The sequence below is a fragment of the Rhipicephalus microplus genome, chromosome 7 (genome assembly GCF_043290135.1).
Source record: "Rhipicephalus microplus isolate Deutch F79 chromosome 7, USDA_Rmic, whole genome shotgun sequence".
NCBI lineage: Eukaryota > Metazoa > Arthropoda > Arachnida > Ixodida > Ixodidae > Rhipicephalus > Rhipicephalus microplus.
The window spans coordinates 164,745,705-164,760,487 of NC_134706.1; the positions used below are offsets into that span (position 1 = coordinate 164,745,705).

Consider the following 14,783-nt stretch of genomic DNA (forward strand, 5'->3'; position numbering starts at 1 on the left):
CCCTGTGATTTTACATCATGTCAGCACCGTACAGGCAGTACTCGGCTGCTTTTAAAAGGAAAGTCATCACTGCTGCCGAAACCACTGGCAACTGTGCCGCAGACTGGCAGTTTGGAGTCAATGGTCGGAGTATTCGCGGTTTGTGGAAGCAGAAGGACACCCTCTTTGCTTACAGTGGCCAGTGAAAAAGTTTCCGTGGACCAAAAAATGAAGCATTTCCTGATGTGAAACGAGAACTCGCAGACTTTGTGCGGGAGCAGCGAGCTACACATCTCGCTGTTAACATCGAGCTACTACAAGGTAGGGCAAAGGAGATCGCACGAGACAAAGGCGTTCAGCCGGAGCATTTCAAACCGAGCACACAGGTACCAGCGCACAGGTCTAGCTTGGACTCTGTTTACTAAAACCTCCAGAGCACTAAAAAATGACCAGTCTAACATACAGTCCTAATACGTTGGAAACAGCAGCCGGTTTTACGAAAAACGACAATAAAATCCTAATTAGCGGCTCAGCACAATGCCCACTGCCACAACTCTGTGGACAGGGTATGGACACAAAGAAAGAGAAGCTTCTCGGAAAACACGACAAAAGTCCTTAACTTAGCCCTTCTGCTAAATGATGCAGCTTTAGCTGATAATGACAACAGGAGTACGTACAGTCCTATCTTAGCAGCGGAACACGGCCTTCACAACTCGCTACACAATGAGCCGAGGCTAATCGCGAAAGCGACGCTGCTTTAATAGATTTTTGAGCTTTGTTTCGTTGGAAATAAAATATTTTCTAAAGTTTCTGGCAAGATTCCTGAAATTGTGAGAGGACGAAATTTGAAAATTTTACAAAGAATTTGACAGAGGTGGCCAATATGTTATCAGTAAACTTTATTACTATTTCTTGGTGCGATAGGCAGCACGGGCTTCAGTAAATACCGCTCACAATCGGCCACCTTCATACACACGGCATGAATGTGCCCACAGTACGCTGACGCTTCTCACACAGAAGATACATGGGAGTCCCTTCTGTATATCACTGAATCGACACAGCAACGCCGAGTAATCTCACCCGTATTAGAGGCCGCGGTGTCCCAAGGGATCCCCGCTGACCTCCTCTAAGCAGCGTAACCGACCTCTCGACCGGTTCCCTCTTTTGGGAGTAATAAAGTTTTGATCATCATTATCATCATCATCAGTTCTGAAGCTTCCACAGTGCTGTCAAGAAAAGTTGTCACGAAGTGTAGCAGCACACGGCTTGTAGCTACACAATACTTGAAAAGGGGCCTCACCGTGCAACCCTTGGCAGTTCTGACAGGATGATGCCGCGATCGCATCTGGGAGATCAGCTGCATTCTCTCAGACAGAGGAATGCTGAAGAAGACATCATGGAGCTCGTGGCATGCTGATGTAAGCTGTGGTTGTAGCAAAGAAAAGGAAGATGAATACACACATCAACAAAAATAAAGCTGCACAATGCATTGACCGCTGTTCACAGTCAATACAGCCCACAGTTGCAAAATACCAAGTCTCCAGTACTGTACTAACACTTGCAGCTTGTTTTGTGCAACTTTCACTTTGTGATTTACTATCTCATCCATAATTCCAAATTCAATCGGCAGACAAGGATTGCAAATTGAAAATCACGGAACACTTCTTAATGAATGCCATAATTTGTCATTAGTACACAATTTGATTGTTCTGCCAGTCTTAGACTATGCTGCTGTAATAATGGACCCCTATGCAAAAGGTAATACTCTGAAACTATAAAATGTTCAGAAAAGAGCCATACAGCTCCTCTATAATGATTTCTGACGCAATTCAGTACGTGATCTGCAAAGCTCGCACAAACCCAATGCCCTTAGCCGAAAAAAACCACTCGTCACATTTAAAACTCTGACATCAGTTAAGGGGCACTTTCACGTCAACATTAGCGAATAGATTTCATTCTCTTCAGGTTATTCATTGCGCCAAAGGCATGAACTAGAAATCACTCCTTTCCATTCTCACAAGGACTGTTTCAAGTATTCTTTTTCCCACGAACAGTCGCAGATTGAAATAACCTTAGCAGCAACATCATTCAAGAAGCTTAGTTACTTTTTCGTAGTTACTGTCTGTTTACATCTCCATTGCCTGTTGCTTTGTTTCATTTACACCTATGATAAATGCTTTGCTTTGCATGATAAATTGAACATGAATTTGTGATGTTTAGTGCATGTGTGAGTTTTCTCATTATTTACTTTTATTATTATTATTGTAATCTTCCTGTTGATTTATTTTGAGTGCTATTACAGTGGACTCTCAGTAAATGAAAATCTGTTGCTTTAATGGAACAACTGCTTATGATACGACTGGTTTCATACTTGAAAGCTGCAACCCAGTTGAGCTCTCAGTGAACAGAACTCCTGGTAAACGAAACACATTTAATGTTTATACAGTAGACTCTCATTAAACGGTTTAATGTATTTTCGTTCATGCATTGTATCCCACCCTGCTAAAACTCCTGAAAGGGTTGCAGTGCCAATAAATAAACTGCAAGTTGAAAAATCACTGATATTTCTTGATGAATGTTGCAATATTGCACACGCATTTAGCCTGACAAATTCAGGCAAGCTAATCTATATGTTTAATGCAACTTCAGTGAAACAAATAAGCAGTGATAGTTGCAACAAATGTTATGGTACCAGAGCCAAAGAAGCACTAGAACATTAGCCTTCTAGAACATTAAAAATGAAAAAAATAGAACATTAAAAATTTTATTCTACTTCTGGTAGCATACATAGCTGAATATGAATGTACCAGGGTTCAAGGTTCAAAGAATTTTAAGGGCCTGTTGAAATTTCAAGGGCCAGAACAGCATTCGCATTAGGATTTTTTCACCATAACAATATATCAAATTCTTGCTAAATTTGTTACACTATGCACACACATTTAACGATGTGATCACATGCTCCTATTACTTTGTTAATTCAGTAAGTAATTGAACTGAGTTTCAATATTCGAAGCATTCAAATATTAGCACAAGCCTAGAATTAACTGGAAATATAAACGTATGTTTGTCCCGATTGGACTTGTACAAGTGGAGTAGAAAAATTCACAATTCATGCGAAACGTATGAAACAGGCTCCCAATCACTCGCACCAAGTTTTGACAATGCCAGGCTTCAAGAATGTTCATCGCCACATTCCCAATGCAACAGTTAAAACATCCTTCAAAATTTCTGCACGACCTTAGATTTCTGCACGACTGTGTCCCATATTCTCTTTACCAATAGACGTCATTGCAAATGGTAATATGGATGCCTCAAGAATGCACACGGGTGGGAGAAAGTCCTTGACAAGTTAAAAAGGAATATATAGCAGAGCATGACGACAGCACAGTTTCACTGCCACTGGAACAGGTGGCACCTCTATTCTATCACATTTAACATTCTATATCTACAGTGATAAGATTTAGGCTTTAGTTTGAATGTAATTATGAATAAACTTGAATAATGCTTGATAAAATTAGATAATCAGGGAATCAACAACAAGCTTTCATTTCTCAGCAAATGCACAGTCAGAGTTTGGAATACAAATGTTTTCACATAAAAGCTTTCCTGCTCAATGACATTGCACATGCATGAGTAACATCTCGCAATAGAACACAAAGCTATACTTATTTGTTTATTTGAAATTCCTTACAAGCCTGTTTGGGCATTGTGTATATGGTGCGGACGTCAGTCAAATCATTTCAGGACATGCTGTGGACCATGCGAGTCAAGCTTGCTTATGAATGTACATTCTACAATCCCTGTCAATGTGGTTGCAACGTTATATGTCTGAGTAAATGAGTTCACCTGTGTGATGAGCCTCTGGTGCAGCTCAACGTCCTGCTGAGTCACCAGTCCTTTGCAGATGTGTGGCTCTACATGTAGACGCAATGCACACTCCAACGTATCCTGCATGTAGGCGTGCCCATTACACACAGCCCACCAAGAAACTTTCAGAAGATAGCAGTGATGTCAACAAAAGGGACATGCAGGCAGGCTGAGCTAGCCCAAAGGGGAGCCAAACCTCTGACTCCATCGCTTTTGAGCACAAAAGCTGGACGTGCTGACAAGTTTGCCACGAACCTAAGCAGTTTCGTGGTGAGAACATGTCATTACTGCTTCTCTCTGTGCTGGTTCTCTCTTTACAGGGATGATCTAGATGTGGTGCAGCAAAGCACTGTGCCCTAGCATGGCATGCTCGCATTCGGTCAACACATGCTACTGCACCCTTAAGGACACGTAGTGGGTGCATAGCAAGTTCGAACAAATTTAATTTATACACTAAGTGTTTTAAGTAGGCACTAAAAACAGATTATTGAGTACAACTCCTAAGCTTAAGGTCCCCCAATTTTCTAAACCTTTTGGGCTTCATGGGCAAGCATAGTTTCATACAGTAATACCTAGAGGAGAATCTGCCGCTAGTGTCTACGTGGGCTGCTTCAGCAAAGCTTGTGCCCTCATGGGAATTATGGGAAGTACAGGCTTCGGATGGATCACGTTCTTGAGATTCCCGACGCTGAAGTTATGTCTAATTGAAACTTTCTTCATTTTTTTGTACGCAAACTTTATTGCAAAAAGGTTTTGTGACTGGGCGGTAGAAGTGAAACCTGGACAAATTTAACCACCAGGGTATTCATTGCTCTGCCATTGCATTCCAGATTTGGCATCAAGATGTAATGAATTATTCTTTGCAGAATTTTAAAACAAACATTCTTGTTTTTCCCTTGAAAGAACACAATAATCATTTATGGAAATGACAGCACTGTATTAAGTGAAAAACACTTAACGTTTCGTCTGCTGTGATGCCAGGTGCGTCTGTTCAAGTGATCTGTCCCCAACGTACCTCTCGTTTTGTTGTGAAGTGAAGTCAGAAGAGCGTGGCAGTGCGACTACTTCGCATCGCCATCGTTTTGAAGTTTACTTCAACGAGTTTTGGTGAGACGCACTAACAACAAATGTGAACTCAATGTAATATTCTGCACTAGCATGGGACGCTACATCTATGCACAGCGGTGAGTAGATGACACTTCGCTTAAACTATTAAACACGACTTATACTGCTCCAGCGTTGCAGTAAATTGAGAGGCCTAGCAGCTTTCAGCTTCTTTGAACAACAAAGGCGCAGCTTCAGTCCTTTGCACCCACCCCACTACCCACTCTATGCATAGAACGAAACTGAAACTGTAGAAAAAGATCCACAGACAGTTTGTTGGCTAACGCGATCCAATCCGAAGCCTGTGCTTCCCATAATTCCCATGAGGGTACACGATCGCAGCGCCAGACTCCTCTCTAGGTAATATTGTACGAAACTCTATGTGGGCAAAGTTTGAAATTTACATGCAAGATCCCTTCCAAGGGTTTGTTACAATATTTAGACAGTAACTTGCAAATCAAAAGAAGCCATATCTGCTGCAAATATGTTCCACGAGCGCAGAAACCACTTATGCTCTTTGATTCAGTGCAATCAAAGATTGTAAAAAGGGTAATTGCAAGTTGTGCCTTCATTCAGTGCTAACTAAATCGTGTCCGCATACAATGCATGAAAGTTTTGACAATCAACTTAGCAGGCTTCCAGCGGCCGGGTTTCGAAGTGAGCTAATCTAAGCAGTGCCTGACAATCTTCTTAAGAATAAAAAAAAAGAAGAAAAACATACTGCCAGCCCCAACTAAACTCTGAAAAAGAAGCACATTGTTGCACCCTATATACTGCCACGTTCCTTTCCTCAAGTTTTGTTAACACCCCGCTACAATACGTTCAGCGCAAAATGCGCCTACGATGGTCGAGAAGCTTCGAGGCTTTATTAGATTGTTTTGTTAGGATTACGCCCACTTCGGGAACGTCACAGATTATTCAAGAACCTATGTCGCCGCTAGCGATAATGCTAGAATATTCTATGGCAAGGGTATAAATGCCGACACGCTTCACCGCTTGTAAGTTGATCGACAGCCGACGCTCTGCTCGCCGCTATCAGGGTGTCTTTTTGTAATCTGATTTTCCGTTTGCATGGCCACAAGTTCGGCTCAAACAAACAGTTTATTATTCGACCTGCAGCTTCTCCCTTCTTCCAAGTCGCAACCCCGTGACATCTAGTGGAGGTGCTGCTTCTTTCATGTACCAAACGCCCCGTCGAGCCGTGAAACCAGCCCACGACGCGAGGAAGACGCCGACACCAATGCTGAACAGCGAGCAAGGCCGTAAGCAGAGGGGACTGCAGCCATAATACTGGCCCCTATCCTAAATAAACCAGGCAGCACCGAATTGTGACATCGACAGCAGCAACAATGACCGCCCCTATGCAGCCTGTCCCAGTGAGTCTCCGGCAACCCAAAGAGCCGCCAACTTTTCGCGGTTCGCCACTGGAAAACCTGGAAAGCTGGATTGAAAGGTTCAACCGCATTGCCACCTTCCATGACTGGACTGACGATGACAAGCACCAGCATGTGTATTTCGCTTTAGAAGATGCTGGTCGGACCTGGTTCGAGAATCAAGAGCAGAGCCTCACCACTTAGGACGTCTTTCACGCCAGGTTTCTCACCACTTTCACAAGTGTGGTCCGCAAGGAGAAGGCTACAGCTCTCCTCGAAACTCATATGCAGATGACAAATGAAAACAGGGCAATATTCACAGAAGATACAATTAAACTCTTCTGCCATGCAGACCCCAAAATGCCAGAAGAAAAGAAAGTCCGGTTCTTCATGCGAGGAGTCAAACAGGAGCTTTTCACGAGCTGATGAGGAGTCCACCAAATAGCGTTCAAGAATTTGTATTGAAAGCGACTACTATAAAAAAACCCTGGACATGCGTACCAGACAGTACAATTGTCGCTCGACTCCAGACTGCGTAGCTGCTCAAGCCCTTGACTCGAAGACATGCATGAAACGATCTGAGTGATCGAGCAGAAAGAGCTGTGCAAGCTGTTACCTTTGGCGCAGCCTCGAGTGGGTTTGATCCCCGACATTGTGTGAGAAGAAGTTCTGCGCTCCTCCCTGTCCACGCTAAAACGCCGCCCCTTCGCACTTCCGTCGTCAGAAGCCACCACCGCCACCACCATCGACGTCCTACCATTTGCCAGCAGGCCAGCGCACCACGCCGAGAAAAACCGATGTGTGGCGTGCACCTGACAACCGCCCGCTCTGCTACAATTCCGGCGAGGCAGGGCACACCTACTGCCGTTGCCAGTACCGACAGATGCGTCTATGGGGCTTCGAAATCAATGTGCCGTGCCCACAACAGGGTGAACAGCCACATGACATCACCGCCTACCTCGCGGGAGCGCAGTCGACACCCCGGCGACCTTATCGTTCACCGTCGCCAGGCTGCTACGCCTCACCACACAACGGGCAGTACACCGGCCCTGTCCTGGGCCGATCTCTGAGCCCTTACTCGGAAAACTAAGGGCAGCAACCGATGGAGATGCAGTTTCTATACGACGAACTACCGAAGATCCTTTGCCGTCACCGACGGTTGCCCCCACGAAATCAAAAGCACTCGCCGCAAGACAAAACGGGTCTTGACGTTGAACCTTTGCAGCCTGCAAAAGACGTCACGATGGAACGTGGAAGGAACGGAGCAAATAGACGTAGTCGTGACCCCATGCCACGACCCAATCGCAACCCACGACGACCAATCAGCGATCTCGACGTAACATTCGACAACCACCTCGTCACTGCTCTCGTCGATATTGGAGGCAACTTTTCCATCGTCAGTGGTTTTTTCGCGACGAAGTTAAAAAAGTGAGGACTGCACGGCAAGGTCCCGAAATCCGGATCGCTGGAAGTCACTTAATAAGGCCGACTGGAGTCTACACAGCAAGAATTACCATCAATAACCAGATTTATCCAGCGAGCTTAGTATTCTTATAAGATTGCTCCAGGGATGTGATACTTGGAATGGACTTTTTAAGTCAACACGGCGCTATCATCGACCTGAGGTCTGGGTCAATCATACTTACCTCAGAAAACACGCTGCCTACCCCACAATGCCAAGGAATTACGCATTGCATGTGCTAGAAGAGCAGATCACCATGCCGCCTTTCTCCAACGTCGTTGTTTCCGTTTGCACCGAAAAAAACGAAAACTTTGACAGTGTCGTCGAGGGCGATCCACCCCCTTTTTTGAACCGTTAGATTTGCGCCGGAAGAGGCATAGCTGAGCAGCATGACAGCAAAGCAAAGGTGGTGCGGACAAACTTCAATCAGTAATATAGGCACCTAAACTGTGGTACGGCGGTCGCCTTCATCGACGAATTCGTGGAGGCTAGCAATTCATTCGCCCTCTTCGATGCTGTCGATGCTGCTTCGATGAATCGAGGTGCCGAACCAGATTTTGATGTCAACCCGAGCCTTTCAAAGTGCAAGCAAAACCAGCTCAAGTCCCTGCTCTCGCAATTCAAAGACTGCTTCTCATCATCATCGCGAATTCAACAAACCCTAGTTGTGAAACATCGTATCATAACAGAAGAAAGTGCCCGACGAGTTCAACAAAGCCCGTACCGAGTCTCGATGCGCGTACGCGATGCCGTAAAGAAACAAGTCGAAATTCTAAGCGATGACATCATTCAGCCATTCAAGAGCCCGTGGGCGTCGCCCACCGTAATGCTAAAGAAGAAGAATAGGACCCTACATTTTGGGTGGATTACCGACACCTGAACAAAATCACAAAGAAGGACGAGTACCCTCTCCTACATATAGACGGCGCACTGGACTTTCTCCACAATGCAAAGTACTTTTAAATGCAAAAACCGCTCGCCCGCCCGCCCGCCCATCTGGTTATATAAGCATCTGCAACTCTTCAGCATATGTCTGTGCATGCAACACTTGTAAATATATTTAGCGTCATTTCATGACATGTCGCTCAATAAAAAAAATTGCAACACGGTCACCTTCCCTCCGCATGCTACATATAACATCGATACCCAAGTACGTGGTATCTGCCGAATTTTTATGTAACAGCTCTAAATATGTATGAATATTGATCTCTTTTTACTCCTATGCAACTGCGTGGAAAAGAATGTTAATAGACTGGGACTTAAGCCCCGAATCTAATAATCTAATACATCTTCTTTCCGTGCGCTCTACCCTTGTCCCACTTGAATGTACTGTTAAGATGAAGATAATCTGGCAGCCTACTCTCAAGACCAGTTTTTTCTTAATGCGAAGCATTTTCGAGTCGAGTCGAGTCCAGTCCAGTCCAGTCCAGTCCAGTCCAGACGAGTCGAGTCCAGTCCAGTCCAGTCCAGTCCAGTCCAGTCCAGTCCAGTCCAGTCCAGTCAGTCATTTACCAGCCCCAGGTACGTGGGATCTGCCGAATTTTTTTTCTATGGGCCTCAAAACGGGCTCTTGGCAAATTGAGGTTGACGAGAGAGATCGAGAGAAGATGGCCTTCATCGCACCAGACGGCCTCTTCGAGTTTAATGTCATGCCATTTGGTCTTTGCTGGGCGCATGCAACACTCCTGCGCATTAAGGACACTGTGCTGGCTGGATTGAAATGGGAGATTTGCCTTGTGTACTTAGATGACATCGTCGTCGTTTTCTTCCAGCTTCGACGAGCATCTCTGGTGCTTAGAAGCAATACTATAAGCTATAACACCTCTGGACTAACCCTGAAGCCAGAAAAATGCCGCTTCGCGTACAAGGTGCTGTTCTTCCTGGGACACGTGATAAGCAAGTCTGTAATCCGCCCGACCTGCGGAAAACATTCGCCATCGCTGATTTCCCACAGCCCACTGACAAAAATGGTGTATGCCGATTCCTCGGATTTTGCGCCTATTACAGGCGTTTCGGCAAACGCTTTTCACAGGTCACCAAGCCGCTAACTCACCTTACGAAAAGCAACGTCAAATTCAGGTGGGAAGCGCCACAAGAGGAAGCATTTCAGGCACTTAAATAACGCCTCCAAACACCCCCAATACTTGCGCATTTCGACGAATATGCCGAAACAGAAGTACACACTAATGCAAGCAGCATAGGACTCGGCGCCATCCTTGTGCAAAAAACTGGCGGCGTGGAAAAAGTCATCAGCTATGCTAGCCGGTCACTATACAAAGCCGAGGCCAACTATTCCACAACCGAAAAGGAGTGCCTTGCCATCCTCTGGGAAGCGTAAAATTTTCACCCCTACCTATACGGCAGGTCTTTCAAAGTTATGAGCGACCACCACGCCTCGTGTTGGCTAGCCAACTTGAAAAACACTTCGGGTCGCCTCGCATGATGGAGCCTCAGACTTCAACGTGACCGTCGTTTACAAGTCTAAAAGAACACACTCTGACGCGGACTGCTTGTCTGGTGCCCCTGTCATACCACCGCTGCCCGACGGCCTGGATGACGACAGCTTCTTAGGAACAATAACTGCCGACAACTTCGCCGAGACACAGCGAGCTGACTTGGAACTCAGAAGTCTTGTGGAATACCTTGAGGGTAACAGCACGACTGTTCTAAATGTTTTTAAGAGAGGACTGGAGTCGTTCTTTTTGGGAAGAGTTCTCTTAAAGAAGAACTTATGCCCCTTCGAGCCGACGACATTATCATGGTTTCTTCAGCAGTGAGACCAGAAGTACTCGAGGCTCTACATTATGACCCAACAGCTCGACATCTCGGTGTTTCCCCTACGCTCGCAAGAATACAAGAAAAGTACTACGAGCCACGACTTTCCACTGAAGTGACTCGCTATGTCAGGACCTCCACGACTGTCAGCGACGAAAGACACCGCCGATTAGGCCAGCCCATCGAGCCACCTCGCCGGCCATTCCAACGAATCGGCATGGACTTGCTGGGGCCATTCCCAATGTTGAATTCCGGGAACAAATGAATCGTTGTAGCTACTGCCTACCTCACATGCTACGCCGAAACAAAGGCCCTCCCCAAAGGCAGTGCCTCTGAGGTAGCAAGGTTCTTCATCGAGAACATTGTTCTGCATCACCGAGCTGCACAGGTCCTCATTACTGATAGAGGTACAGCCTTTACAACAGACCTACCTCAGGCGATCCTGAGGTACCGTAAAAAAAGTCACCACCGCACCAGCGCCTACCATCCACAGACCAACGGCCACACCGAACCTCTTAATAAGACCATCACTGATACGCTGGCTATGTACGTCGACGTCGAGCACGAGACGTGGGATGAAATCCTTCTGTACGTGACCTTCGCGTACAATATGGCCGTCTAAGAAACGACGCAGATGAGGCCGTACAAGTTGGTCCACGGAAGGAGCCTGGCAACGACGCTCGACGCTATGCTTCCAAACGTCACTGACAAAGGGAAACACGACATCACCGCCTACCTTCAGTGTGCAGAAGAAGCTCGTCAACTCACCCGCCTGCCCATCAAGAATCAGCAGGTGACTGACAGCCTCCGTTACAATCTTCGAGGAAGCTTCGTTGAGTACCAGCCTGAGATTGTGTCTGGGTATGAATGCCGATACGCCGATGTGGGCTCAGTGAAAAACTTCTGCGACGATACTTCAGACCGTACAGAGTAGTTCGACGTCTCGGCCCACTCGACTACGTGATTGTTTCCGACAGCATTACGAACTCTCAACGGCGCCTTGCTCTGACCTGAAGTCGTCCATGTAGTGCGCTTCAAGCCATTCCATGCGCGAACCTAAGGACTTTATTTTGTTGTTGCTGCTGTACTTATTGTTTATTGTGTTTATTATTGTACCTTCGTCTTTGTTAAAGCATCGGGGCGATGCCTTTTTCTGAGGGGGGGCAATGCCGCGTTCCTTTTCTCAAGTTTTGTTATGATTCTGTTACACTACGCTCAGCACAAACTGCGTTTATTGTGTTTGAGAAGCTTCGAGGCTTTAGTAGATCGTTTTGTTAAAATTACGCCCACTTCGGGAATGTCACAGATTATTCGGGAACCTACATCGCCACTAATGATAACGCTAGAACATTCAATGGCAAGGGTATAAATGCCGACACTCTTCGCCGCTCGTCAGTTGATCGACAGCTGACGCTCTGCTCGCCACTATTAGTGCCAATGACTTGCTGTAATTCGATTTTCCTTTTACGTGGCCAAAAGTTCGGCTCAAATAAACAGTTTACTATTCGACCTGCAACTGCTCCCTTCTTCCACGTCGCGACCCCGTGACAATATGCACTATGTCAGTCACAACATGCAAGAAATGGCAAATAGGCATGGTGTTCAGGCGGTTTTTTCATCACTTTGAAAGCCTGCCGGATTATGATCAAGCAACGGAGCAAATGAATCCCTATGCAGCGATTGCAGAATGAAGCATGCGGAAAGCTATGTCATGTGTGCCACGAAAGTGGTATATAAAATACTGCTTAAACGTGGGAGGTTCTACATGGCGTGTTAAGGGGAGGCACGAGCCTTGAAAAAGACTTTTATTTTTAATGTCTGAATTGAATGACACTTGATAAACTTGTTCAGTTTCTTCTGCAGGTTCCAAATCACTAAGTAGATTTTAGATGGCTGGATTAAACCAGAAGATATTAAGCTTCTATGATATGAAATTTGCACAGTTATTTCGTGGCTTTTGGCAATTTAATTATGTGAAACCGAAAAACAAAGTTCAGTCGAGCCCACATATAACGGCCCCACTTAAAACGAACAATTTCCGCGTGACGGTGAAAATATAAATTGGTTCAATGGCACAAAATCGCACTTACAACGAACATCTCCGAGCACCGCTAATCGGTTACAGCGAATTGAGTCAGCTGTCTGCCGACTTCCAGGGAAACCAATTTTGACCATCGATCTGGCATCGGCGACGTGCCCATACATTCTTATTGTTAAACGCCGACCCTGCCTCCGCGACCCTCTAGTTGCCGCTCTCCCCAAACCATGGAGAAAGCAAACTTGTTGCCTTCTTCCATGGCCTGACTGCTATTTGTTACGCACCCCTCTGTCCTTTGTTCCCCCGCTACTCAGAGCACCCCGCATCACCAGACGAGGCCCCCCTTTCACACTGCCACTGATCTTTCGAAGACCCGTCGGCCATCTAGCCTGTTTTTGATCACTGGTACTGTCGTTGGCGTCGCCAGCGTGGAGTGACCAGACCATGTGCCAACATCGTCGGCCACCGACTGTATCCGATAGTCTGCGTCTAGTGCATGCGCGTACGTTACCCCACCGACTCTGATAATTTGCGATTCGTTTCCTGTTTAGGACTTGTTCTCACTCACTCCGCACTCAACTCAGCATGCCTTCCGGGCGCCTGCGGAAGCGCGAAAACGGTTGTTAATTTGGTTAATTCGTGCAGAGCGAATTGCGAAATATCGAAGTTCGTGAGGCCACGCAAACCTGCCGGTGCAACAAAACGATTTTTTGACCACGGCCGCCGATTCTTTGAACACCGCCATGCGCACCAATCCAGGCGGCTATGCCTTGACTTCTGCACGCGCAGGCACTCTTTCCAAGCTTTTCTACGTGCGAGTTTCGCGAACCTTTCAAGCAAGCTACCCAACCTGCCTCCTTCCCGTGTGTTTTGGTTTTCAAGGTCGCCCTCCTGTCGCATCCTCCCTTCTCTTTATCGCGGATTGCGAGAACGCCGAAACTTTGGAGCCAGTGCCTCATGCAGCTTATGCCACCGGCCCGGGCGAACAAGGACCCTGCCGTTTTAAATGAACTCGACACCACCCTTATCGTTTCTGCTCTTCGAAACACGCGCATCACGGACTTTTTGGAGCAAAAAAAGTTTGTGTTTTCACTCGCAACTTTTTTAAAAGCTGTGTTTCATTTACTACGAACTTCAGGCTACAGCGAACGGATGCCGCGTCTCGCTCAGGTTCGTTATGAGTGGGCTCGACTGTATATATCTATATTGCCAGAGAGCTGGTATAGACAATGAGTCTAATTTTATTGTAACAAACTTCAAATGGATAGAAACATAAGTGAAAATTTTCTTTTACTTATTGTATACAATCATCCTGAATTACAATATGGTGAACAAGATAGAAGAAAATTATAGGATCGTTGGCCAGGTCTATTCAATACAAACACATTTGTATGAAACTTAATATTGTGAGTCAATAAAAACATATCAATAAGTAAGGCTACATGTTATGTCTAAGAACATGAAACTGAGAAAAATGTATGAAGTTTTAGTTTCCGATAAATTGATGTGGTAATGCGACATAACTGTATAATTAGCATCACTATGTAGCTTTGCCTTTCAGAAACAAGATAATGCCATATATGTTACAACTACGTCATAGAAACCTGAAAAGATTGCTGTATTAGCATACATAGTCCTTGAAAATAGTGCGAGAAAGCCGCTACCAGACATTTCACAGTTGTTTTTCAGCTAGTATGTGTACACTGTGCATAAAAATGACATGCCTATGTGGTCCTTGCTGTCACTATTTGCATCAAGGTCAAGGTCACAAAAATAAAAAAGGGGAAAAAATAACATTATTTGAATTCTTGCTATGACATGGGCTTGAATCTACACTTCATAGCTGACCAGGACTGTAGGCAGTGTCCCCAGTAGGCTTGTGCCTATAAGGAAGACAGGCTCAAGTTAGTGCAGCACCGTTTGCGGACCTAGCGTAGAGAGGGCAAAACTCTGGTCGCTTGGATGGGCCGCGCTGTCTTGGTTTTTCCGCTGTGCGCACGGAAAACGTGTTCCTTGGGGCTTTTATCTCAGATTTCGCATGCTGTGAGCGCTGCTCCTTCGTCATTCTGGAAAGCAGGCACACACTCCTACTGCATTGTGAAATGCCACAAAAGTTTAAAAATGTCTCAGAGCTGAAAACTACCTGTGAAGTTCTACCGTTTCCGATGCAAGCAATGCGAGGAGC

The 14,783-nt window shown here is 45.8% G+C and overlaps 1 protein-coding gene across 5 annotated transcripts in view; it reads right to left on the reverse strand.

The window, feature by feature from the left end:
- The window catches only part of LOC119180191 (uncharacterized), a 218,774-nt gene that overhangs the window by 46,504 nt on the left and 157,487 nt on the right, over window positions 1-14,783 (reverse strand). For all 5 annotated transcript variants that reach the window (XR_012885119.1, XM_037431334.2, XM_075869894.1 and 2 more), the window contains 2 exons: window positions 3,826-3,927; window positions 1,280-1,402 (listed from right to left, as the gene is read on the reverse strand). Coding sequence is in view for 4 of the 5 variants with exons in the window: in XM_037431334.2 (XP_037287231.1) it covers window positions 1,280-1,402; window positions 3,826-3,927 (225 nt within the window). In the remaining variant the exon portion in view is untranslated. The remainder of the gene's footprint in view (window positions 1-1,279; window positions 1,403-3,825; window positions 3,928-14,783) is intronic.